Here is a 26709-nt window from a genome sequence, read left to right as displayed (position 1 = left end):
CGCGCCCATAGGCAGTGTGGCTTTTGTGGCCGGGTTCGTAGGACCGACCACCGAACCAGAATCGCAGTAGCTGCTGCTGCACATTTTTTGGGTCAAAGCAATTAAAGGTTATAAATTCCTCCCATTCTCTCGCACTCGCTTTGTGTGCGAAAATTACCTTTTTGGGGTAACATTTTTTGTTATATTTTCTATACGTTCCTTTCTGTGGCCCAGTCACGTTCCCGTTGTGGCCAGCCATGGCCTCTCTGGTAGTTAATTTAACGTTTAGTTTAGCAGAAAATTTAAGAGCAGTTAAAATTTGCATGGCAATTTGGCCAGCTGAGATTTATGGAGTAACAACTGATGGTGATAAGGGGCCAAGTCAAGTGTTAAAGGTCCTTTGGAAGGATAGGCTAATACATTGATGTGCAGTTGGAACGTGATTTAGTAAATTAAATTAAATTTTTTGGAATAATTTATAGAGAAATATCTTTGATTAAGTCAAAATTTAAATATTATATGTATATATAACAGAAAAATAAGTATGTCTTTGTAATTCTCAGCATATACTCTATATATTCTTTTATTACTTTCTTCGCATTGCCCACATTACACATCTGATCACAGACTTAACTGAAAATTTTACCCTGCCCACGCATTGAAAATAAAGTGTAAAATATAAATTTTCACTTTTCCCATATCAAGAGATGGAAGGACAATGTCCTTTTTGTTGGGTCGTTCTGCCATCGACTGCTTGGTTGGGTGTATTAAGCGGGAAAAATGTCAGGACGACAACATGTGTATGTCAGGGAAAAATTATTGTTAAATATACAGAGAAAAAGTTTCTGTGCGTTAATAATGTCGAAGTCAAGTGTAAACTTGTGGCCCACTGATGAGTGCGTGGGCGGAAGGGGCGTAACTTGTCTGGGTTGGACACATCCAGGTGATAAAGACCCAAAAAAAAAGGTTTTAAACATGTTTACCATATGTTGTTCTTTTTTTCACTTCGCTTGTGGTTTGGCATCAACTGATAATAAAATGAAGAACGGAAATTGCGTGCGGAAAAGTTTAAAAAATAAAGAAGGAGAAGACAACTGGGGTTGAAAACCATTTCAGGCAAATATTGATAGAAATGCTTTAAGCAATAAAACATATATGAGATAATTTTGATAAGAAAGTTGTAACCAGATGAATGAAGACGATAAGAATCGTAATATCTATAATAAAGATGTATTATCCTTGTGTTAACATTTTACTTCCTAACTTTAAATAACATAATATGCTTGCTGTTCTTTTTATAAATAATAATTACTTTTGCTAGTTTACCACATAAATTTAATAGGCAAATAATCAATATATCTCCACCATTAAATTAACTAAACCACTGCACATTAAATTTCTTATCCACAGACACAAGTTCTTAACAATCCTCTCACATTTCGTATTTACTTTGGCAACAATTAAGAGACGACTTTTTGGGTCACGGGCAATTTGCTTAATGACGATTTCTTGGCAATTTGATGTCGCTGTATCCCTCCTCAATCTCAATCCAGCGGCGAATGACAACGAGGACGAGGCGCGCGTCGCCCAATAAATTGCCTTAATTACCCAATTTTAAAAGGCAGGCAAAGGAGACACCAAGTGAGAGGAAAATACATCGTAATGTGAATGTAAGGCAATTTGGTCAGCTGACGACTCCTGGCAACTCCTGCGACAAGGTAGATAACACTCAACATCAACAGACCATCAATAAGAGAGTGGCCCACAGGGCGGATGAGTGGCGGGTGGCGGGGTTGGTAGGTCGAAGTGGACAGGTGAGTGAGCAAATACTGACCTCGACAGTCAGAGATGCCGTTGGAGATTGTACAAAATATGAAACTACCGATTGGTCAAATATTTTAAAATAGATTCACAGACTCAATACATATTTCACTTATAATGTAACAACATATTTAATGCTTTGAAGAATATATTAAAAATTCTATTAGTATTTTCATTGGTTTTACTCTAGCGTGTGAAAAATGCGAATGACTTAATCAAGAACACGTTTCTGATGGCCTTTAGTTTTTTTATAAAATGCTTCCATTCCATTTCTTTAATTTAAATCTGACAATTTAATTATATGGGAATATCGTTAATTAACTTCGACAGAATCACAATCTCATCTCTAGCTAGAGTTCGAATTTTCCTGGGGTCGGAGAAGAGTCTGAGGAAAAGTGAGGGGGATACCAGATGGAATCTGAGAGGAACGGCATCTCCTACCTGGCACCGCATACGGTGATGGATGCGACGATGGCAACCAATATGCTGAATTTATTGGCGGATAGGATTTATGCGTGGCGCGGTGCGTTGTCGAAGTGGATCCGGCTGCTCCTGCTGCTGCTCCTCCTCCTACAAAAGATGTTAATGCTGCTGCTGCGGCGGCTGCTGCTGCTGCTGCTGAAACTGGTGATAATGATAATGCTGATGATGATGTTCCCGGGGCAAAGGACAATGCGGCTGCAACGTCGCTGTTATTGGATAAATTCTCAATTACTGAGGATAATTGACTGTTGCCGCTGCCGCCGATGAAGGCAACATTCTCAGCTGTTGGCTCAGATGCCTCAGATATTCGCGCTGTTGCTGATGTCGCTGTAACTGTGGCTGTATTTCCCTCACAGTGTTCGCATCCGCATTCGTCGCCACATCCGCATCCGTTGGCTCCTTTTTGGCTATTTACGAAACCGATTGCAGTTGAATTATTTATCATGTCAGATGATGATGAGATGGCGGCGACGGTGGCGAGCGGAGAAGAGAGAATTCTTGAAAATATTTCACACTTACACTCAGGCTCACACAGATACTCGACACACACACAAACACAGACACACACACACACACACAGAGAGTAGAGCAGAAAGCGTTAAAAACAGAACAGGAATCAAGAGTCTCGAACGGGCGAGTGAAGTGGAAAATTCAATAAGCAAATATAATAAATATTAAACACGAATATTCAACTCAATTATCAACCAGTTAACACTTCTTCCCATACGTTGATTATTTATATAAGAATTTTATTATCAATATCTCGAAGAACACGCAACGATTTTTTGGTGATTATTGTTTTTTGCTTTTTAGCCACGCACAATTAAAATATTATTTATTTTACTTTGAAATTCGATTCCTTTTTTGGTTGAGAGTATCTTGCAACGTTTAACGTATAACAATCAGAAATATGAACACACAAATGGTTTTAGTTTAATCTTTTCCGATTCGATTTACCATAAAACAATGAACAACAATTAAATTGTGAGTTTCTCTTGGAGATTTCGCACTTTTAGTGTGTGGTTTCAGAGTTTTCTTTTAGACAATTGCTGGCATCGAGAGTTCTTCCCTGTGATCGCAATTAATGCGTTCTGCCATTTGGCTTCTGCTTTTATAGATGCCTTCCTTTAATCGCTTCTAAATATAGTTTTGCAAAGTAAACGTAAAGAATGGTCGAAGACAAAGAATTCGATTGATGCTGGCGCTGGCCCGATTTTATTTCGGATTATTTCAGTCCGAAACGATTCAATACGCTACGAATTATTTAAGACGTGCGACATTTACTTTGAGAAAATTGGAAGGAGAGGTTGATGGACTACAACAATAAAGGGTGATTTCACTTAGACATTTATTTAATTCAAGTAAAGAAGAGTAATGATTTTGAAATAAGAAAAATGTTTAATATATGTATCAAAAATAAGTCAATGATTACTAGATGGTTTGTTAATCAACCCTGAGGCACTTACTTCCATTAATATATTTTTTTCTTGAAATCCAAATACAATTGCAGACACCCTTTATGTAGATTTAAACGCCATTTCAGTATTCACTTTCATAGTCTGCACCACCGATAAGTTTCGCTGTGATTTAAATGAATTCTTTATTTTTAATTTTTTTTTGTCGACGAAGCGAATTGGCACAACTCGATCCACTAAAAATAAATTGACATCAATCAAGAGACGAGGAAAAAGGAAAAGTCATCAGAACCAGACGATGGCGATGGCAACTAATTAAGCAACGTCACACATGCAACGTCCATTAATGAAAGCCAATAAAGCTGGACAGAACAGGGGAGTCAGAAGGGATTCACTTCGTATTTAAACACCAAACAATAGGCAAAAAGTAAATTCGCTAAAAATTGGAATTTTAGCACGTACGCGATGTGGGGAAAATAAATCAAGTTGATTGTTGGGCGTCAACGCCTCTCGCTTCGTACTGATTGACGTTGAAAATGCAACTAACCTGCCTTCGAGCTCTAGACCCTAAACTCATCGCATTTTGGATCTAATTTCATCTCATGCTAAGATTATTCTCGGCTGGAAAAACTTGATTAGCAACTTTGCCTGCGTTGTGAAATTGTTAGCTTTGAGTTTAGCTCTTCTAAGTGACTTTTAATGTTGGTTTAGCTTAGTTTACTTTTTATTCTCATCCACATTTGATGAATGTGTATATATTCTTTGCTCTTTCGCATCTACCTGCCGCCCACTGTAGTTGTTGTTACTGTAACACCTGATGCTAATGAGTTAATTAACACTTTTTGCTCTGACATTTTGTTGTTCATAAAAATATAGCCTTACAGACGCACACGCAGTGTGGCTTGGGTGGGAAAAATCTCAAAATTAAACAGAAATAGAGAAATATTATTATTTGTGAAAATAGATACAAATTAAAACTATTTGAATACTTAAATAAATAACTTGACAAACAACGCTTACTTTGTAACTGATTGAATGAAAGAATTGCATTCTTAGACCAATTTGTAGTTTGTACAAGAACTTAAGAATACAAAAAAAATGTTAGAAGAATGCACATCCTTTTTTAATGTTGTAGTATTTAAGCCAATGCAAGCTCCTTCTTTTTAAGTGAAACGATCATATATCTACATATATAAACTGTTTGCATTCAACTTTCACCTTCTTGTTGACTCATTGATTTCCACACCCAACCAAAAAAAAAAAGAAAAATGCAAATACAATACGTAATTTGTTCAAGGTTTCTTCGTGTACCCCAGAGAAAAGTTTTTGCCGTAATTTTTGGCACATTTTGCATTTCAGCGCCACAAAATGAAGACTCATATATGTGTGCTCTCCTCGACTTGCCATATATTACGGCTAATTTGAATTTTTATCATGTTTACAAGCAAACAATACGTGCATCATCATCATAGCAGCAATAAGGAGCCGCCGTCGTTGTTTTTTTTTCGTTGCTGTTGTTGACGCCGGGGAAAACCTCGCACAACATTTGCATATCGATTTCATATGCAGTGAGGAAAAATTCATATGTTCCACCGTCTTTTCCACAACAACAGCAGTACCCGCCATCATTTTCTCCCTCAGTTCCTTAACTTTAGAGCAAATGCAATCGTTCTTTTTGTAATGCTCCAAAATGGATGGGAATAAACATGAGGATATTTACTTTTCAGTACTTTCCATATGGTTTCACTTTTGTTCTTTCGGTGGTGAAAGTAGGAATATTAATTATGTCTATATTGCAAAAATGTTTAATTTTGAGGTATTAATAAATAATTACAAAATATACAAGTCCCAAAATTCTTAAAACCTACCTAACTTAAATTTGGGTAAAGACAATCTTGCACTTATTTTAAAAGTTTAATCTCGTGTGTTAAATAAAGGGAACTGAACAAGCTACTTTCGGCATTTCCGTCTTCATTCATTTATTTGCAACCGAAAGAAGGTAAATTGTGTACTATTTGAAAATTTAATATCACCCCTGTTAGCTTCTTTTTCCTTCATCTCTTTTGCGCATAATCCTTCAAAACTTGACATTGTCCCGCGACTCGTTGCCACTCTTTTCCCCTATTTTGCTCGTTGTCTGTTTGAAGTTTCCTTGCATGTAAATTGCTCTGATTACCACGTTGCAGTTTTTTTCACCTTCCCCTTTTCTCGCCTTTTCCACTTTGCTTACTCATTTGATTTGCTTGCACATTTTGCTGTTGTCTCCGTTTTTTACTTAACCTAATGCAAATCGCTGTTATTATGCACTTCTTTGCCCTTAGACAATGTTCTGCTTGTTTCCCCTCCTTTTCTCTCTTGTTTCTCGAAGTATTTATGTCCTTCAGGGTTTTCTCCTTTTTCGTTGAGGGATTTCAGCCCAGGGTCAAAGAAGAAAAGCTTCGGTGACACAAAGTGTCATAAAATTTGAATGCAATTTTTCTTTTCCCTTTGCTTCAATTTCAGTGGAAATGAGAGGTCATTTGCTCGGTATTTATAGTAGAAGATTTTTTAAGTAAGTACTTTTATTGGTTTGAGGTTTTTATGTTTGGGCTGCAGTCGTTGATTGAATTTTTAATGAAAGATCAAAGGTAAACAAATCGTTGCGAATAATTTCATTTGATTGTTTGACTCTGCTTAATCCGGAATATTAAATTTAAGTGAGTGAGTTTTTGTGCAGAAAAACGTGCATGGAAATATATGATGGTTTGAGATTGAAATTTTTCCACCCTTTGAATTTAATTTCCGTATTGAATTTTAACGATAAATAAAAACTTATTTTCATTAAACAGTATAGTATACCGTTTAATTTAAAAGTATATTTCAAGAAGTTTCTATTATTTTTCGGGAAAGTCTTATAAAACCAATAACTATTCCGTAATATTTCTTTCAAAGGCGGCAGCTTCTATTTCCACGCTAGGTCAAGCCTTTGACTGAAGCCTTCTATTTATAGATATTTTAAAACTTATTTATATAAGAATCAAGAAAAACAATAGTTATAGCAAAAAAAAGAAAAAACAATTTTTTCCTCTCTAGCGATATCCGCCTGCCTAAAATGCCACTCTTTTGCAATGAAACTTTTAAAAAAAAAATAACAATTTGAATGAGGGAGAGAAAAGCAGCGTGAACCAGGCAGGAAACAAAACTCGACGACTCACTCAAGCATTTTATTAAATTGCCACCTTCCGTTTGTTGTTACGTTGAGACGGCGACTGTCTTGTCTATGCTTTTTTTCTTTCGATTTCTAGGCTGTGACTATCCCCAGTTTCCCCTTTCATACAACCCTGGCGGTAAACCAGCCAAAAAAAAAACAAAATTGGAAAAAATATTTCTGCCATCTTTTTCTATTATATCGCTTCCGCTGTGGGTCCCCAGCCAAACTTTTTTGTCAGTCCTTTTCGATTTAGTTTTTTTTTTAAAGTTTTGTTGTTGCCGTCCCGAGGTTAAAGTGCCAAATCACGAAACAAGCCACATTTCTCTCTGTCTAGTTTGGAATATTGAATTGAATTGCAATTTTACTGTTTGCCGGGAAATCGTTGTTGTCTGTCTATAATGCGGCAAATGTTGGATGGTGTCCAACTTGAATTTGCATCGAATTTGTTTTAGGCGCAATGCGGGCGGCCGCTACCAAAGGGCTTATCTGAAATTGAAAACCCCTCACAGGAGGCTCTTGCCTAAACTGGGGTTGTCCAAGCAGCTAAAACCAACCAAATTTTGCACAAAAACTAACACAAGTGTTTCCTGTATGACGCAGAAAACATTACATACAAATTAACAAATTTTATGACTTTATACTTTATACTTTAATGAATGAAAGTAGATTTTACTTTTTTTGTAACATTCAACTGAAATATAGTGAAGTTAATGGGTTGTACTTTATTCCCCAGCTACACATTTCTCTGCTATGAAAAACTATTATATTCCTCATTACCACCAATGAAAGTACTTATCCATCACCAACCCATAAAAAAACAACGAAAAATTTAGTTAAGCACACACAGAGAGGGAAAAAGTGCCAAAAATTATTAAGCATACGCCATGTTGTACAAGCGTAATTACACACTGCTGAAAAGGCGGATGGTGGGAGGTTTTAAGAGGGGATTGGCTGCAAAGGAAGACTCGCAACGGCAGCGAAACTTTATTTTTGCGCTCAGTTTTCATTTTTTGTTACAACTTGTTAACAATAAACGCCGCTAGAGGTCTGCCAATTAAAAATGACATTCTCTTCAGTGCTCTCGCCCTTCTCCCTGCTTTTCTGCTGTGCGGGGGGTGAAAAGTCAACATTTTTGTGGTCACTTAAGCAGATTAATATCATGGGTGTAATTAAAAGAAGCAGCCCCTAAAGTGTGGGCGGGTTGAAGCTTCCTGTCTGAAATTAACATAAATTAAAAAATGTTCACCAACTTTTTTCCAGCTTTTGAATACTTTTTTTGTTGAACAGTTTTTGCTCGCTCACATAATTGATGGTTTTTAATTAACTGCCAAGTGACCGACAGCTGAAAACGAACTTTGAAACAAAGGGATGGCGAAGCACAACGCACGAATGAAAGTTCAATGAAAAATCCGTAAAATGTTGATAAAAAATTTCGTCTGCACACAACCTTGCAATTTCCATGTATTTCGCAACATTCCTTTCACCCCAATTTTTATCGTTCGCCCCTTGACCATTGCCAATAAAAACTGTCAAATTCTACTGCCCGCTTTTAGGCTGACCGCGTTTTCGCACGCAATTTCCAAAGCCCCCAAATTTTTTTTTTTTTTATATACTCTCCTAGCTTTTCTCTTTGAAAACTTGTATAGTGGGGATTTTTGAATTCCTTCAGGAAAGCTAGGGTAAAAATTATTTTAAAAGTATGTTATTACAAAAGGACATCTGTTCAGTTGTGGGTAGATATATTAAAATAAGTTTGATTACTAACGAATGTGAGAGGTAAACTTTTAATAGAATAATTTTTAAATCGATCTGTACAAAAAAATTTCATATTTTTTCCCAAAATAGGTGAACAATAACATATTTTATTTTATTTATCTGAGTTATGGAAACATATTTCCAATATTTAGCACCCCAAAAAAAATATATACCATCAAAATAAAAAAAAAAATTTTTCAGGAAATCAATTTCCAGAATACTTCTGCAATCCTTTCAGTAGATGCATTTCGCATCCGTAAGCCCCAATTTGTGTTTGGTTCTCGATAGAACAACGCACACATATTTCGCACGCCTCGCTGGTCACTTTGTATTGCGTTTTGTTGATTTGTCGGTGATGGAAATATTTTGGTTTGGCATACTTTTAGTAACCCACATACACACCTCATTGTGTGTGAATAGCTTTCTATTTATTTCTGTTTTGTTACCTAAATTTGTTTTGGTTATTGTGAATGTAAAAAGGTATAAAAACTTACCATTACGATTCTCGCTATCGGCGGGTTTCATTTGAATGGGATGGTACATCTGAAACAAGTAATTAAGAGAAAGTTTAATATAAATTTAATCAGTAAAATATAGCACAGAAATCTGGCAAAAGATTAGGATGCAAAAACTATATGAAAAACTAAAACGACGTGTACGATTTTTTTAATTTATATTTTTTGTAACATATACATTCTTTGTTTAATATTTAGGATATTTGCTTTTTTAATTGGAAACAAACTTTTAGTGGCTTTAGATAATAATATAATTTCTACTATATTAAGCTAAAAATTGTTTTTTTTACTATTTTTAGATTTTTTGTAATCCTCCCGTTTTCTCTCGTTAAAATCAAATCCGTTTCCGTGCCGTGTTAATCACATTTGAAATATTAGAGCGCAATATGCTTAGTGGTTCCGGCCGTAAGAGAAAAGGCCGCGATTAATTTACAGAGCTTAGGGCCAAATGCAGTCGCCAAAAACGGCGAGCAGGGACGGCAGTCCACAGGGGTGGATGGTGCAATGGGGGAATCGGGTAGCAAGCCCCCCGTCTCCCTTTCCACTTAAGCTGCATAATGAATGGAATGCAGGCAACGGCAAAAAGGAGCCTCACAGGACACGGGACAAAGCCTCCGCCTAAATCCTTGACAAAAGCCAAACACATTTATTCAGCGGTCGCTAAAAAGGACACGGGCGGTGGCAAAATGCGAAAAGGGGGAAATTTCGCAGCTATGTGCAAAAGTCCTAAAATATGCGTTAGACTTTGCAGCGTGTTTTAAATGTAATTTTTCGCACACAAACACACACACACCTCACAACGTCTTCTAATTAAAACAAGCTTAAAGCTCGCCCCCAGCCCTCAGCCACGCCCCCTTCCGCATTCAAAGAGGCCGCGAAACGGGCACGAGGTCATGCTGCATTCTAAAGTTAGAGATAGCAGCGTGACAAAAGGGCAATCGTGTTAAGATAATAATATGGAAAAGATATATATTAAAGAAATCAACCAAATTATTTCTAAAAAATGTGATTGCGATTATTAAACTTAAATCGAGTTTATGAAAATTGTATTTAAAAATGTTAAAAGTACAACGAGCATTCTACAAGCTTTTATTAACTTCTCACGCGTGTCACGTGACCCGCTCTGCGTGAAACTACAGCTTGGCTAATGGCGCGTGATTTATTGACAAAAGGGTGGGCAGCGAAAGAACGAACGACGACAGTCTACGCTAGAAGGCAATGTCCTTGTACTTCCCTTTGGCGGTGCGCCTTTTCACTTCGTCCTTTTCACCCACCACGTTTGATACCCCTAGTCTTTTCTGGCCGTAAATAATACACGCAACGCGACTGGTTACAAATTGCAGTCCAAGTCAACCTGTTTCTCCTCGGGCTTCCTTGCCTTTCTTATTCTGCCAATTTATTTATATGCAGGAAGTAGCAATTACCAGTCAAACACAGGCGGCATTCACACCCCCCACAAGGAAAAGGAGCCCCGAAGGTGGAAGTCCTTTCCTCACTTTGTCAACCAGCTTTCGTGGTTGGCTTTTCCCTGCCTACACGTAATTGGTTGAAATATCGCCAACGACTGTTTTCTATTGGTGCAATTATCGGCCGGTCTGCACTTAATCAGCAAAAAGTGACTCGTGAAATGCAGCCCTGCGATATGTTATCGATACAGCAAACCAGTGAACCTAAATCGATTGGAAATAAAGAAAAAATAACAATTGAAAATTTAAAGATCTATTTCAAGTTCTTGAAAAATAAGAAAATATTAATTAAAATAAAATTGGGCTGTTAAAAACGAAAAACCTAGATAGAACAGGGTCCCATCTAAATACCATGAAAACTTAGGTGGTTGCTAAATTTTTAAAAATGTTAGACAAAAACTATATTTTATAACACTTTAAATAACACCCGAGCTCTACAACGATGCATATGCATAGCCCAATTTCACCCAATCTTTTTAATGATTTAACAATGCTAATGGAAAATGAATTGATAATATCCTTTTGACATTCCTAGCAATCATCACGAATTTCGAAAAGAATTCCACCATTTCGATAACAATCGCAAATTGTGCAAGAAAATTACAAGCTAACGTCAAAGCCTGTCAGTGGAATTGCCAAAAGCAGGAACAACAACGTCGTGAATCGAATGCAACACGCACATGTCCTGTTATCCGCCCTTTAACCCGTCATCACCACAAACGTTCCATAGCAATTTTCTAAAATAAATATCGCAGCTGCAGCCACGAAGCAACATGCAAATTATGTCAGTTCCTCTCTTTTGAAGCCGATAACGTGATGACATAAGCATTGTCCCTGGGAACGTTTCCCGCATTTCCCTCAACCCTATTTTTTTCAGCTAACACATGGCTTTCAAATAATAATAATATTCAATGCTTATTTGATGGCGCTCTACAAAAAAAAAGGGTACAACGAAAAAAAAATTGGGAACCGAAAAATAAAAAGCAACATTGCCAAATGTCGCTCGCTTTTGCTGACGTCGCTCGCTATCTTCTGACCTCTTCCCGGACTACCCATCCCACTTTATCTTTTTTTCTTTGCACTTGTGCTGACAACTTTTCCAGGACTCTGCTTGCTTTTCCGCTATTCAGCTGCTGCTTCTGCTCCTAAGTGCAAATTGACATTTTTGTGCCTGCGGTTTGCTCTCTTCCCGCCAGAAATAAAATGTATAATGATCGACCGACAAACATCCTTGCTAAGCACTTGAAATATCTTAAAAGTTTGCCAAAACACAGGCGAGAGGAATAAGAAATAATAAGAAATTATTAAAAATAAATAAAAATATAAAAATAATTATTGTCAAATTTTATGTTCGGATTTTTCAAGATAGTAAATGATTTAAAATAATTAAATAATTAAAAATAATTATAATAAAATTTTTTTATATAAAAGTGTTTGTACTCCCATTGTTTTGATGTTTTTATAATTTTATGATGTATTCGCTTACCCATTTAAACAAGACAAACTTATCAACAATTTTATCATACCCTCATAGAATTGGGACGCAAGAAAACTGAAAAAAACTTTTGGCGCGTGTCTTGTGCTAACAATTTTCACAATTTTTTTGTTTTATTTTCTGATTTTTAAGCTGCCACAGGACACAAGACTAAACTTTTAAAATTACTTGCATTTTATAGGAAAATATACGAAGCGAACCAAAAAAAAAATATATATTGGAAAATAGAGGAGGAAGAATTTCACGTTCCACGATTTTTTGTCGACCCTTTACAAAAACATTTCCCCTTGCGATGCATTTTATTTTAGCCCCGCAGTGTTCTGCCTTTTTTGTGCGGTGTCATGGCTCTGTCAGTCCAAACGCCAGTCAATCTGTCAGTCAGCGAGTCAGTTAGCCATAATGAAGGAGGCAAGAGGAATCACGACGATGATGCTGCCGCTCCAGCCCGCACCTCCTGGCTGTTGTCCTGTCACGTGAATGATAGCGATTCATGATAAGTTTATAGAGTTTTTCCTTGTTTGTGTCGGATCAGCGAAATTTCCAATTAAAGGCTATGATAAGTCGTGTCTTTTTCACTTTTTATTGGTTATTCTAATTTGGTCTTAATTATTGCAGAAAAACTAAAACAACATCACAATTTTTAAAGCTAATCTTGTCATTGGTAACTAAACATAAATATCATTTTAAAAAAAGTTTTCCTACGCCTTTACGCGGTTTACATTCTCCACTACTTTTGTTATGAGTGCCCTATATCCAAAAACTTGCGAAATCTTGATTTAAAACTCATTTGCTAACAGTTTAAATCTAAAAATTAAGAACTGGAAAAAAAACATTCAAAAATAATATAAAAAGTTGAATTAAGGACAATAATAATTTACTGACCAAAATTCAATGTTTTACTTTCACAAATGAATATTTATCTAAGATCGCTAGCGCATACTGCTGAATGGAGAAAGCTTTAATTTTAACTTATTGGAATAGGAGAGCTACTTAAAGGGTTGAGCTTGATAAAATCATTACGCAAATCAAAATTTCTTACCCCATTCAGCGTCTTAACATTATGCAAAGCATCCTGTGCTTTCAGGGCGGCGCGTCTCGTATAAAACGTCACAAAGCAGCAACCTGGAAAATAAAGGGAAAAGCATAAGATTAGCATGAGGGTTAAATTGGAGTTTATTTTCCGACGAGCGTCGAAAAAGGTGGCACTGGGAAATTATGAAAATTATTATTATTAGCGGAGGTGGGCAAGGAAATACCCGAATGGAAAACGTGTGAAAAGGAGAAAAGCTATGGGCGTAGCCGGAGTAGGAAACGTGGCAACAACATGACAGCCAGGCACTAAATTAAACATTATGGCCCTAACAAATGTGTCGCGTTTGAGATTCGAGTGGAAGTTTCCGGGACCGAAGGTGCCGAAGAAGGGGTTTAGACGGGCGGCAAAAGGGCGGCCAAGGTGTTTGAGTTTATGAGGGTTTGAGTCGAAGGCAGGTGTGGCGAGCATATTAAGTGTTATTTAAGGTCTAACATTAAAATTCGTATAGTTACGATTAAATATCACATTTAGATGGAAATAAAAATCACTAAAATTTAATAATTTTTACTTTATTAAAGCGTTACTGTTTTTTACACAAAACACAAACACTAAAATTGTTCATGTTATTGCATTTCAGATATTCCAGTTATTTTTTAAATATTAAAATATAATTTAAAGACAATTCAAACATCGCATTAAATTGCATTGAAAACCTTTTATCTCCCTTTTATTTTTCTCTATTTGGTGATGGCATTCCATTTCCATTTCACCAAAATAATTTTTTTAGGTTCTATTTTGGATGTGGCAGAAATTCCCTTTCTCTTGTGTGCCAAATCTGTGGCCAAGTTACACACACGCACTCCCATCCAGGGCTTTGGTTAAATCCATTTCCGGCTCCTGCACACACATATCTACACTTTTCCCAGCCTCTAGTTTCCCGCATTTGCCATTTTCACCATTTTCCCTCCCTAAGTAAGGGCCTACCTACTGCCAGCAGCCTACAGGGGCAGCGGTGTGTGATGGCAGCGATGGTTACAACAAAACTTAATAGGGCAATGCAATAGTTGCATAATGCAATTACCCACCAGCGTATCGGCGGCATTTAGTGGTGGCCATTTTGGTTGGTCGCCCTCAGCCAGTTTGAAAGTGGGCGTGGCAGCACCCCACACAATCCCATACCACTTAGCCCGCACAGGTAATTCAATCTGTCGCAGTTTTTTGCCATGTCACCACCAACATTTTTCTGCATTTTTCACATATTTGCAAATATTTTCATTTCTCGTTTCGGGTTTTTCTTTTTCTGCCGTTAAATATCCGGCAAAGAGTGGTTAGACGGAGTCGTCGCCACATCCGACGTGTGAGTGAATTATGGGATCTGCAGTTTTTGGCATTCGTAAAATATCTTAAAGTCCAAAATTTAAATATTGAGTCTGTACCATTTCAGGGATACACAATATCAATCAAATTCGTGTAATTAAAAAGTCTCTTTAATCAAATAAATAATAAAAGTTGTTGGGATTACAATTAACTACCCAAATTAAAAATACCATCTGCAAAGGTATGTAAATGGAGCTTTTTAAACTAAATTTAACTAGGCGTTATTTCAAAACCTCTCAAAATATAAAATTTAATCAAAGGAAGGTGCATTAACGTGTTTTTATAAATCAAGAATGTTTTTTTAAGCGTAGCTAAGCAATTTACATGCAAATTGTAGTATAATGTAATGCAAAGTACGATATAAGGTGCAAGAAAGATTATTTTTTATGATGTAGAAAAAGTTTATTCATCAATTGGTATCGTGTTTCACTTAAAACCAAATGAAGCAAAGAGAAAATATCGAATTATACTTCAGCTAAATTTCATTTCGCAAGCGCAGATTAAATATCACTTAAAATTAAACTACCGTTAAATGTAACAAATGAAAGAAAATCGAAACCATTTGGAATGCAATAAAACATAGTCGGCGAACCAGGATTCTGGGGTGGAAGGTTTGAGGGCCAATAGATAAGGAAAGCAATTGAACGATAACGAAAGAGGAGGCAACTGAAACTGAACTGCATCAAAACAACGCAGAAAACGAAGAAAAATCTCACACAATTCCCATTATGTGCATGTCAACTGCAGTTAGAATCAAACCCAAGACACACACAACCAAATAGAACAAAGCGATAAAAAACAAGTATGGCAAACGAGGAAAAATAAAGAAAAGGCCAAGGAAAATCGAAGGAAAAGCAGCTAGAATAAAGCTGAAAACGACACCCAGTCACGTTTTTGGACAAAAAGAACTTAATCCCGGCAAGTGGGAGGAAGATGAAATCGAGAGCCGCCAGACAAGACGTGCCAAAGTCCAGGAAAAAGGATACATACGTATATTTATCCCTTCGTATATATATCCACCCACTCACCCATAAAATACAAGCCCTTGGACACACGTTTGTGGACGTGGCGAGCAACGAAACGAATTAATCGAGGTTAAATAAATCAATGTCCTAAAACATTGCCACCCTCAGATTTACTGACTCCAACCAGTGGAAGCAAAAGACGAAATACTGCACAGGATTAAGGATGCAACTGAAATAAACCCATGTCGTTATGCATTTAACTATAAAGGTAAATTACGATTGGCCTGCCATACTTAAAAACATCAAAAACCTGAACCGTGACAAATGTTTAGCAATGCTTCTATGGCAACTAAAAGTCATGAGCAAATGCTAATTTCACAAACTGTGCGAAATTTACTTCCCTACTGAGAACCTGCATTTGAAATTGTAATTCGTCCTTTCCATTTTCGTGGAGTAAGCGCACGGGGTGCGGAATAAAATTAAGTGAAATTTTATGCATTTTTCACGCTCAGTGCAGCAGCTAAATAAAAATGTCAAGAGCACAAAGTTTCTGGGAGAAGGAAAAAAAAATGAATCGGCCGATGAAGGCGTTAGATAAGTGCGTTACTTTTCCTTTTTTCTGGGGAGACATAGGACAGCTAGACTTAGAGTAAGGAAAAGCTTTTCAAAATAAAGTTCTCAAGGAAACCGAAAGATAAAGAAAACGGGGACGAGGACGAGAAAGCAACCACCCACAAGAAATCTGGTAACTGACCAAGCTTCCCCACAATTCCCACCCATAGAACCCCACTTAACCCCGATTTCTAACTTACTCTCTGTGTGAATTATATTATTATTTTTTTTTGTTTGTTTTCGGGTGAATTTTCATCTGCTTTTCTCAGTTTCATCTGTTCTGGTTTGGTCAGCGGGTTAGTTTTTTATAAGGCGGAGGTCATAAATCACAGGCTCGACTAAAAAAGTGGGCGTTGGGTGTGCGCTGGGCGTGGCTGTCTTAATGGGGAACTGTGACATATGGTCTTGTTGTGGGTGGAGTGAATTCACAATTGAATATGCTTTGGGTTCTTTATCAATAGTAGCTTAAGGGTATAAGGGCGATGACTATTAAGATTATCAAAAGAATTAATGAGAAGAATGGTTTTAAAGTTACTTAATTTAATTGGCTCGATAAAAAAAACCAGGTCCAAATGGTTTTTGTTCATTATTAAAACAGTCCATTTCGGCTTTAATTAAATGGTTTTTGCTTTTAATTTGTTTACAGCTTGAAAAGCTATTTTGGTATGCCTGATTTTGCTACTAATTTTAGTAAATATTAAATATTATTGTTTGAAAATAAGAAAACCATTATCAAACACATACTACCTTTTTAAAGCACTTATCAGAAGTGCAATTTATTTTATGTTCACATTAAATTGCTCACATTAACGACATTTCCCCTGTAGAAATCTTTACTCGCTCATAGTTGGCTGCATTTCCTTGGCCACAAAAGCCGCGATAAACCTGAAATGCCAAAACGAGAAAGCCCACAAACTATTTTACAGGTCCGCTTCTCTCATCCCTTGCAGCTCACTCAATATCGAATTAAAAGCTACCTGTTTCTACCTTTTCTCACCTGAAACAATCCGAATCGAGAACCGCAGAAAATCCTTGTCGCTATGGTTCGGTTCCTACGCCCCGCCCACCGACTCCATAACGCCCATTTATCCCCTATTCCGAAAATACTCACCGTACTATCGCCGAACCGCAAGCGCTAATAAATTATGACCCAAGCGCTTAACCTTGTGCCGCTCTGGTTTCCACCTTTCTACCACCCACTTTCCCCTTTCCCCTTTAACCTTCACACCTCTCACCTTTATCTGCTGGCCGCAGAGCAACAAAAACAGTAACCATAAAACCGCAACACCCGCAACAACATAGAAAATCCAAAAGAGGCGGAAAAGTTAACGGGGAAATGGGAGGAAAAACTGCCCGCTAACAAAATTTAGTGCCCCAAAAAGGATAACAATTTCAGGCAGCTAGAAGAAGGAGAAGCATTAGCCCAGAAATACTTGGCCGAAACGAAAACGAAATTTTTGGGTTGATACTTTTTTTTTGTTGTTGTCGGTATTTTTTGTTATTTACGACTTTCTGGTTCAGAGGTCAACCATCGCACTTAAAAGTGTCATTTTACATTTTGTTTGGTTTAAACGAAAAAGCGAGACAGCAACTACAAAATCTACTCGGAAAAATGGAGCAGACAAAAGCCAGCTGCAAAAAAAAAGTTGCTAAAGTCTAAGGATATGGATGAGGTTCTTTAGCCAACTGGTAGTCCAAAAACTGGGTTACATTTTGCCATCTAAATGGAAATGCTGTTAGCAGGAAGTTTTGCTGGCTTAAACCGAAAAAAAGGGGGCCAGCAAAAATGCATCATGCAGGAGGAGAAAATGTTGTTTCCAAAAAAAGTCTGAATGAGAAGCAGCATACACGAGAGGAAAGTTTGAAGGTTGCCTAACTACATAAGCATACCCAGTAATTTTGGCTTACTTATTAGTCTGTCGTATGGGTTATATTATTAAAGTGAGAAATAAATTTTACCTTTTTTTTGAAAGGAAATTCTAAATCAATATTTCTGCGAATGATGTTTTAATTTGAAGTAATTCTGAGGCTTTACTATGATTGTATAGAAATGATATTTTTAACAAAGCACAATCTTACAATCTTTATGTGGTAGATTTATTTTTTGAAATTTAATAAATGGACAGCCTCATATACCCCACGAAAAAATTTGTCATTAAGAAAAAGGAAAATTCGTTTATACTTTATTTATTCGTTGTAGGTCATATCCACGCCCACGGAAAAGGCGGTCCGCCTACTTTTCCTTCTTTGCGCTGACATAAATAATAACTTTGAAATGCAATTTGTGTCGATTTTGTGTTTGTGACTTGCACAAGACTCTCTTAGCTCTTTGACGGCGACAAAAATAATAGCAATAAAAACAAACATTCTCACATGAGCACTTGGGTAGTGGAAAACGCTGTGACTGCTTTTCGTTGCTTGTCATAAATCATCAACACAACGCGCCACTTAAGTGCTTCTAAAACTGTTTATCCCACTCCTGCCACGCCCCCTTCTTCGGGCACTGCTGACCAGAGCTAAAATGCCACGCCCACTTTTACAAAGATGAGGATGAAACCTGTCAGCTGCAGTAGGAATACGAGGAAAAGGAAAAATACAGATGGAAACGCTAAATAGACAGTTGGATATGGAGTAACAATGACGCAAAATAAACAAAACGTTTTCGAAATACAAAATATACAAATACACAATGGCAACGAGAGAAGAATGAAATCTCAAACAGAAATAGGAATAGAAAACAATCCGAGCCAAATGGCAATTGGAAATGAAAAAGATTAGAAGTGGAATTGTCGTTATGAATGAATGGGGGGAAAAGAGCATATCAATAAAATAGAAACTTGACTGCAGTTAAGAGGCCTCAGAAAAAGAGGCGGAAAAGTGAACAGAACAATGAATATATTGGAATAATAAAAAGGGAGTTGAGGGCGAAGAATGTGAAGAATCTGGCTTTTATCAGCACTTGCAGATTTCATTTGCAATGAAAGTCGATTGACACGCTAAAAAAATGAACAAGATATTATCATTTTGTCTGCAGGTTTGCATTTAGAGTACTACTTATCATATTAAACATCATGCAAACATTTGCATTAATTTAGAAAATTGAGTTAAATTTGTTCAGTTTAACATAAAGGCAATCGTTCACGGCTGCGATTTTTCTATACAAGAAAATTAATATAATATTGAATTGAAATCACTTCACTAAATTTTATAAAATGATTTTTCTCTTTTTCTAAGTTTTTTTTCTCCAGCTTTACAATGAATTTATAATTTTTAGTGTAATAAAAGATTCGTTTTAAGCAATGCTCAGACTCTTAAATAAAGTCAAATTTCGAACTGAATTATTTAATTCAACATATCATCCCAACCCCAAACTTTCGTCGCAATCTCCATTAGCAAAGCTCAAGGCTATTGAAATTTCTACTCAAACACAAATAGCGAACAAAAAGCAATTTGCTGATGAAATGAAATGGCAATTGCAAGTGAATGCAATTAAAAGGGTGAGAAGGAGACATATATATATATGTATAGCTGTGTGCACTGGATGTATGACGTTCGAATATTTGTGTTCTGGCTAGACCAATATCTCATATTAATTTTGTCTGCACTTCTCTCATTTCCATGAAGGGGAGAAGTTTTGGCGGAGCTTTTGGCTATTTACCGCAACAAATTCGGGAGTAATTTATCAGCCAGACAAAAGTAATGAATAAAGAGCAAGGGCAGTACAGTAGTCTTTCGGAAACAGGAAAGCAGAACTTTGAGAAATACACTTCTTTAACATAAAATTAAATTTATTTTAAACCAAAGCATACTCTCAAATATATTTAAATGAAGACTTCAAATTTTTTTTCACGGTTGACATATACCGAACATTTCATCATGTGAAGTCCAGGGTGGCATACATTGTGTTATAAATAGGGCATAGGAATAGGGCATAGGAATAGGGCATAGGAATAGGGCATGTTCTGCTACGACCGATAAAACTCATTTTGTATTGTATATTATCAGAATCTATTTTCTATACTATAATGAACACGAAATTTATACAATATAAATAATTTCATTTATATCGTATCATCTTCGTTTTTAAAAATATTTGTGTCTTGCTCCGAAGTTTGTAAATATGGTTTCATACTATTTTAACTTGTGTTTTTCTGCATATGCATACGTTTACAATATGCAGTTGAACTTCCACATCTCGAACCACCTTGTAAGTTTTGAGTGTAGGAAATGATTCTTCCAATAAGGCTATTTCGAGCTATAGAAGTTCAACTGATTGTTGCTGTTAGCTGGCCCTGACGAAACCTAAATTTCGCCTAAAATGTAATAATGGCAACACTAGAATCCTAATTTTATGATCTGATCAAGCACTCACCCTTGCTAATTCCGGTGGCCTTGTCCCTCAGCACGTTGATCGAGTGCACCGCGCCGTATTCCTCAAACATTTCGCGAAGCTGTGACTCGTCCATCGACTTGGGCACCTGGCCCACGAACATCTTGATGTTGTCCGGATCCGGTTCCTTTTCGCCGTACGTCACCGTGGCGTCCGTATCCAGACGGAAGCATGCGTCATCATCCACCATCGCTACGACATTTCGGTTGGCGCTGCACGGATTGTTGTTGTTGTTTATCAATCCTGCGGCGGACATAATACCGTTACTGCCCACGGCTACCAGCGAATTGTTGCTGTTGCCCAAGCTTGGATTGATGTTGTTGCCACCGCTAATGCTGTTGTTGTTGCTGCCGTTGTTGTTCAGCAGCGAAGGATTGTTGTTGTTGCTGTGTATGGGACTATTTGGCAGGCTACTTGTTGCACTGCTGCTCTTATCGCTCATACCAAAAGCACTACGAAAAAAAGATTATGAACAGAATGGAAGGATTAGTACAGTAATCTTAAGATACAGGGGATAAGGCATATTATTATAGGTATAGAACGATGTACAGTAAATATATTTAAAATTATTTAGAATAATAAAATAGTGTTTTTTCCGAGCTAAACTGCGCAATAAAAATATTGAGTACATACTGTAACATTTACAGTTAGCACACACACACACACTTACTCGAGGTAGATATCGTTGTTCTTCTCAGAAAAATCAAAAATCATACGGCGATTGCCCAAAAACGAAGCGCGACTGCTAAACATATTTGCGATCTCAAACTAAATATTTACACTGTCAACGCGAATAAAGAACGGGAAAACTTTAAACTTTTAATTAATGTAGCTGCAGCCAATTACCAATACCAATACGCTTCACGTTTACTGTTAACGCACACGGACATTCGAGGTCGGATTGATTAAATTAAGGGCCTAAATAAATACTTCCACTTAACACGGCACTCGGAACTCAACGTGACTAATTAAAAAATCTATATATTAATTATATAATCGCAGCGCTTTCGCCTCTCCTTCTTCCTCGCACTTCCTTTCCCGGCAATCGTCGATGGGCAAATGGACGAGAAATCGGAAAGGGCGAATGAAAAGAGACAGGTGGTGGTCGACAATTTTCCAGTGGGTATTCCAGCGAGAGCGTGGGAGCAGAAATCGGGGAGAGTGTGGCTTCAAGGTCAAAAGCCCAACCGAACAAGAGATGATCGTAAGTCTAGAGAGGATTTAATATCTTAGGCAAGGCAGAGCGAGAGCGCTACTTTTTCGTAATCACACATACTAATAAATCCAGAGTGTAAGAGAGAAAGCAAAAGAAGGAATGAAGTGTTTAAGTTACGGACTTTAAAAGGTTTAAGTTTCTTATTCGATAATAATACAAATTAAACTCAATAAAAAATTGGAAAACAAAAATTTAAAACCGTACCCAAACAACAGGAGTGTGTGCAAAGTTTAATTATGTGTCTAAATACCCTCAAAAAGAGCTGAAAGCCAATTCGTAGACTTAAAACAAATTGGACTTTGGAATGAACAAATCTTTGTTTGCTTTAGCGATTTTCTGGACAAGTAAACCTCAAATAGCATTAACCTAATGGACATTTGCTTGTGTAAATAAACGATTTTAGCTTTTTCGGAGGGAATTGGGTCAGTTTAAACGCGATGAGCAAACACTTGGACAAGGACCTATTGCACACCTAATGATTAAATGGTTTCTGTCTCCTTTTATGTACAGTGCTGAACAAATGGTGTTTCCACCTTAAACTTGGCATAACGGGAATAGTAAATAAAAATACAAGGTACATTTAAACCTAATTGTCTTAAAAAAAACATTTAAACACGTCGACAAATGATATCGTAGTTTAATTTTAAAACTGTGTGTTGATAAAATTAGCAACGATTGATTTATAGAAACTGATATATACTATTCAAAAAACTAATAAAATTCTATTAAAATTTTGAAAGTTTGATCCATTTTAAAAAAAGCATTTGCAATTTTCCCGTAAACTAATTTTGATTTTTTTCATTTTAGCACTAGTATCTTGCTCACCACTGTACATGTGGAAGTTCGACTAAAATAAATTGGCCAAGAAGGAAAGGTAGGATGGGATCGAGTAACAGGGCGTATCACTTTAGGGGCGGACTGTTAAGCAAACAAATGGATAATGGCTGAATTTGTTTTTTTAGATAATTAGAAATTCGGGTTGATGTGGAAAAATGAAGACGAGGATGTAGAGTGCCATTTGCATGCTATGTATGTACATATGTATTTTAAATGGGGTCGATTCTAAAACCTATGTAAGTAGTAATTATTGTAACACACAATAGCCGTCTGTTATCGGTAAAATTGTTTTTGTTTCGGCTTCTATTCAGATAATTATTGAAAATTATCATAAAAAACATTGTTTTGATTTATTTCAAGGTACTTCTGTAGATACCGTTGCCAAATTAGTTTTACTTTTTTTTATACTCTCTGTCACGCTTAATTTTTTCCCACAAATTTGCGTTTTTGAGGCTGCATTTTTTGATAATTTTTTTTCCTTTAATTTCTTATAAGTTTCACTTTTATTTAGCAAATTCTTCTCATTTCGTTTCCGTCTTTCCCTCTCTTGTCGACTTCTTTGTTACATTTTGTAATTTGAACTTCTTCTTGCTCTTTGTTTTCCAGACTGAAAACTTTTTCTCCCTTCTCTTCCCACTTAACCCGTTCTTAGCTATTTCGTCTTGACTTTAATTTAGTTTAAGTTTGGAAGTCATTGGAGGAAAGGGGCGGATGGCACGCCCCCACAGTATGGAGCAAAGTCGAGGGGCGCCTCTGGGGAAAGTTTGTAATTGCAACGACCCTTTGACACAATTATTGCATTTTAAACTCTCTTCTGCAAAATCAAAAAACTTCCCAGATATTTAATCACTTTAGTAGTAATATCTAACACAACTATTTATTTAAACTGAACATAAACTAATTATTATTTAAGACGCTACTCAATATAATCAATACTCAACAGACACTTAGCAATAATAATATTACATTTAACATTTTTAGCAACAAGGACACACTTTTTTTCGAAGTGCAAATTGTGCATGCCTCATGTTTAGCTTAGGATCCAATAAAACACGCAATTGCGACAATTTTATTTGAAACTTTTATAACCGAAAAACAAAACTTTTTTATCCCAGCAACAACAACAGAACTCTACGAAGAATAAAAGAGTAAAGCGAACTGAACTTTGTTGCTATCGAAGTTCAAACTGCAATTCATCTTCATCAACAAAAAGTTGAAAAGGGCATGTGCGATATTTTGACCTCAAAACTACCCATCACTAAAATTTATTTTAAAACCCTTAAAAAGACATGGTAACCAAATTTTAAGTCAGAGAAGAAGAACACTAAATTTTGTTTTGTTTAAAATAAACAATGTATAGGATATAGTGAAAATTCAAAAAACACCATGTTAATACTCAAAACGAAAAAAATGTATAAATTCTTGAATTCAACACTAAAAAAATGCGTAAAACTATATTTGTTGGTTAAAAAAAAATAATTACTACAAGTACACATATGTAAGTTGGAAAAAGCTTATATACCATACATTTCTAGGTAAAGGGTATATTAAAAAGTTTTAGTTTCTCAGAGTTTCATTTGTTTGTCAATAATGCACCCCAAGACAAAAATCCAGTTACAAATTTAAGATTTCACTTCTTAAATTTTTAAGCAAACTTTGGTCCTTTTTCTCGGCCACATTTTCTTAGCATTTATCTTCATTTGTCGGAGCAGAAGGAAAAGCAGAAGGACCTGGTTCTGGAGCCGGCTGTCAACAATTTGCCAACCGCAAAATTGTCGAGGGAGCCAAATGTGAGTGTTTGAAATTCGGCATAGGGATTTCGCCTGGACCACGCCAGCGATTCTCCAGAGAAACTCACTAATTTGCTTGATTACTCCAGAGAATATCCGGCGGCGGAGAAATTTGAAATCTATTATAAAAGTTTTTTAGTCCCAAAATGAAGGCTCGCTTGGGATCGTCGACTAAGATGCCGAGTGGGCGAGAGTTGGGTGGGGCAATCATCTTCGGCGGCGTCGACATGGGTCAACACTTTGACAGGCACAAGGACAAAGAGAGTCAGAACTTTTCCAACAAAGGCGAACAAAATGAAGAAAAAATAGTAAGTAGCAGCTGTATACCACTTGAAAAATAAGGTTTAATTCAGTAAATTAACCCATCGTTCAGAAATATATTCAGTCTTTTAAGTACTTTTTATATCTTGGTGCAATTTTATGACCTTGACACCCAAATAATTATAATGATCGCGAACCTTGCTCACTTTATTTTAGATATTTTGGATATTTGGAATCAGAGTATTTTTTTCGAGTGTGGGGAGCAGCTGAAAAATTCTTTGAACAACTTTTGCTCGTCTTGATTTTGGTGTTTTTTTTTTTTTGTTTTCCAGTTCTATCGTTTTTTGCAGGTGAGCTAAATAAATTTTTTTTATGTCTACCGTCTGCTATACAACAAATCAAGTGCAAAGTGGAATCCTCCACTTCGTGTTATTGCTGTTGTTGTTGTTGTTGAGAAGAGTGAACTTTTGATTCTTGTTATTTTGTTTCTCATCGCTCTTTGTTCTTCTTGATTGGTTTTTTGTTGCTAGTGCGGTGTACTAGAGAAGGGAAATCAATGGGAATGAAAGAAGAACCCGAGTGGATTTGGTGAAGAGCTTTAACATTGTAATTTCTGAAGTGGGGCAAAGGAACAGAAGGACTAACGAGGACGAGAGGTAAATAAGAAGTTCTTTAAGGTTCTCAAGGTAACATTTATTTATTTTACTTTTTTATTACAATTTCATTCCGTATTTCTGTAAAGGAATTTTTATTTTTGTAAATATTAATACAACAATTAAATTTGATAACCTTTTTGATATATTCTTAAGACCACAAATTTTTAACATTCTGTAAGAAAATATAGCGTTTATTGAACAAAAAAACAGGGAATTCAACTAAAGAAATTGACTTTTTTTTTTATTACAACATAATTTTTTTTTTATTTCCTGTTGAAATTATTTTTAATGATTCCATTTCCAATTTAACACAAGCATGTTTTATAAAGAAGTAAACACAACATAAAAAAGTCAAAACTCCTGTTAAGGGATTACAATTATACTGAATGGCAATGTTTTTGATAATGGGTTTATGTTTTTGACTAATGAGTTTATGTTTTTTAATACCCTATTTGAATCTTATCCCCTTTGCCATAATCGTCTTATCGCAAAACTATAAAATCAAGTATGTAAGTACCTTACTCCATTTCTTTGGGTTTCAGTGCCCCTTAATATCCCCAACGTCGCGGTTTTTAAGCAGCTTAAAATCACCCTCAGCCCAAGTCTGGGCTTTACTTTGATCTGCTCAGGAATAACCTTTTAATGCGACTCAAGTTCAGGAGACTATAAATTACTCAACTCCACAAAAAAAAAAAAACAGAAGTGAAAGCAAAGAAAAGCGAGAATAAAAAAATATGAGAACATTTCGGCACGCTTATCAAAGATATTTTTAAGCCGCATTTAAAAATTATTTCTTTGCTTTATTTTCGCACAGGCCCTGGCACTTTCTCCAGCCTCTTTCTCTGCACCTTTCTCCCTTTTTGTCGAGCTACGCGACTTTTTCCGCTGACTGTGCGTTGTCTGGCAACCCTGGAAGAAAGCGGTGGGGAGGGTGTACGATTTTTGTGGGTACCAGAGCGGAAGAAAAGGCTGAGCAGGGTGGCCCAATGTTGACAGTCAGTGAACCCCGAAAAAGGCAATGCCAACAATAAAACCAGCGGAATATATGTATTTTCGTACCGACATTTTGTATACCCTCTACAATTAAATAGTGGTCAATACAAATTGTGATTGCATATAAATTTGGACACATTAAACCGGACTAAAATTGAATATTTTTTTTAAAGATTCGAAAATATTTCTACAATCATATTCCCTTCTTTCAGAACATCTTAAAAGCTGTTTCAAGAGGTATAAGCTAGTTTATCCCACCCACGGGTTTTTCGTAGACCCCGAGACCTGTGCGAGGACTTGGTCTCCTTTTCGACCTTCCACTGCGACAATTGGATGAGCAAATGCTGACGAAAGGGGTAGGAGAAGAGGCTTATGGGGATGGAGAAACGGAGCTTGGACTTTGCGCAAATATTTGACATGGCCAAAAGCAGACAGCGGCCAGAGGAGTGGGGGCACAGGG

General features: G+C 36.5%; 1 protein-coding gene and 1 long non-coding RNA gene across 17 annotated transcripts in view; one reads left to right on the top strand and one right to left on the bottom strand.

Annotated features, from left to right (window-relative positions):
• LOC108138111 (CUGBP Elav-like family member 2) overlaps window positions 1–26709 on the bottom strand; it is a 117871-nt gene that overhangs the window by 22976 nt on the left and 68186 nt on the right. For 6 of the 10 annotated variants that reach the window (XM_017260136.2, XM_017260130.2, XM_041710625.1 and 3 more), the window contains 3 exons: window positions 20479–20948; window positions 13159–13241; window positions 9138–9186 (listed from right to left, as the gene is read on the bottom strand). In XM_017260136.2, the coding sequence (XP_017115625.1) occupies window positions 9138–9186; window positions 13159–13241; window positions 20479–20948 (602 nt within the window). Of the gene's footprint in view, window positions 1–2241; window positions 2382–9137; window positions 9187–13158; window positions 13242–20478; window positions 20949–21166; window positions 21562–26709 lie in introns of those variants that run through there. The other 4 variants (XM_017260132.2, XM_017260133.2, XM_017260135.2 and 1 more) reach the window with 2 other exon arrangements.
• Window positions 21797–23621, top strand: LOC108138114. 7 transcript variants are annotated; one of them, XR_001774083.1, is made up of 6 exons: window positions 21797–22056; window positions 22116–22134; window positions 22223–22286; window positions 22520–22586; window positions 22675–22741; window positions 23202–23621. It is a non-coding gene; the product is annotated as an uncharacterized LOC108138114 (long non-coding RNA). The 7 variants fall into 7 exon arrangements; XR_001774086.1 differs by having other exon boundaries at window positions 21812–21841; XR_001774082.1 differs by having other exon boundaries at window positions 22116–22286.

This window comes from Drosophila elegans, unplaced genomic scaffold (assembly GCF_018152505.1).
Source record: "Drosophila elegans isolate 14027-0461.03 unplaced genomic scaffold, ASM1815250v1 contig_814, whole genome shotgun sequence".
Lineage (NCBI taxonomy): Eukaryota > Metazoa > Arthropoda > Insecta > Diptera > Drosophilidae > Drosophila > Drosophila elegans.
The sequence above is the reverse complement of the archived record's forward strand: the minus strand, read 5'-3'. Positions and strand labels throughout refer to the sequence as shown.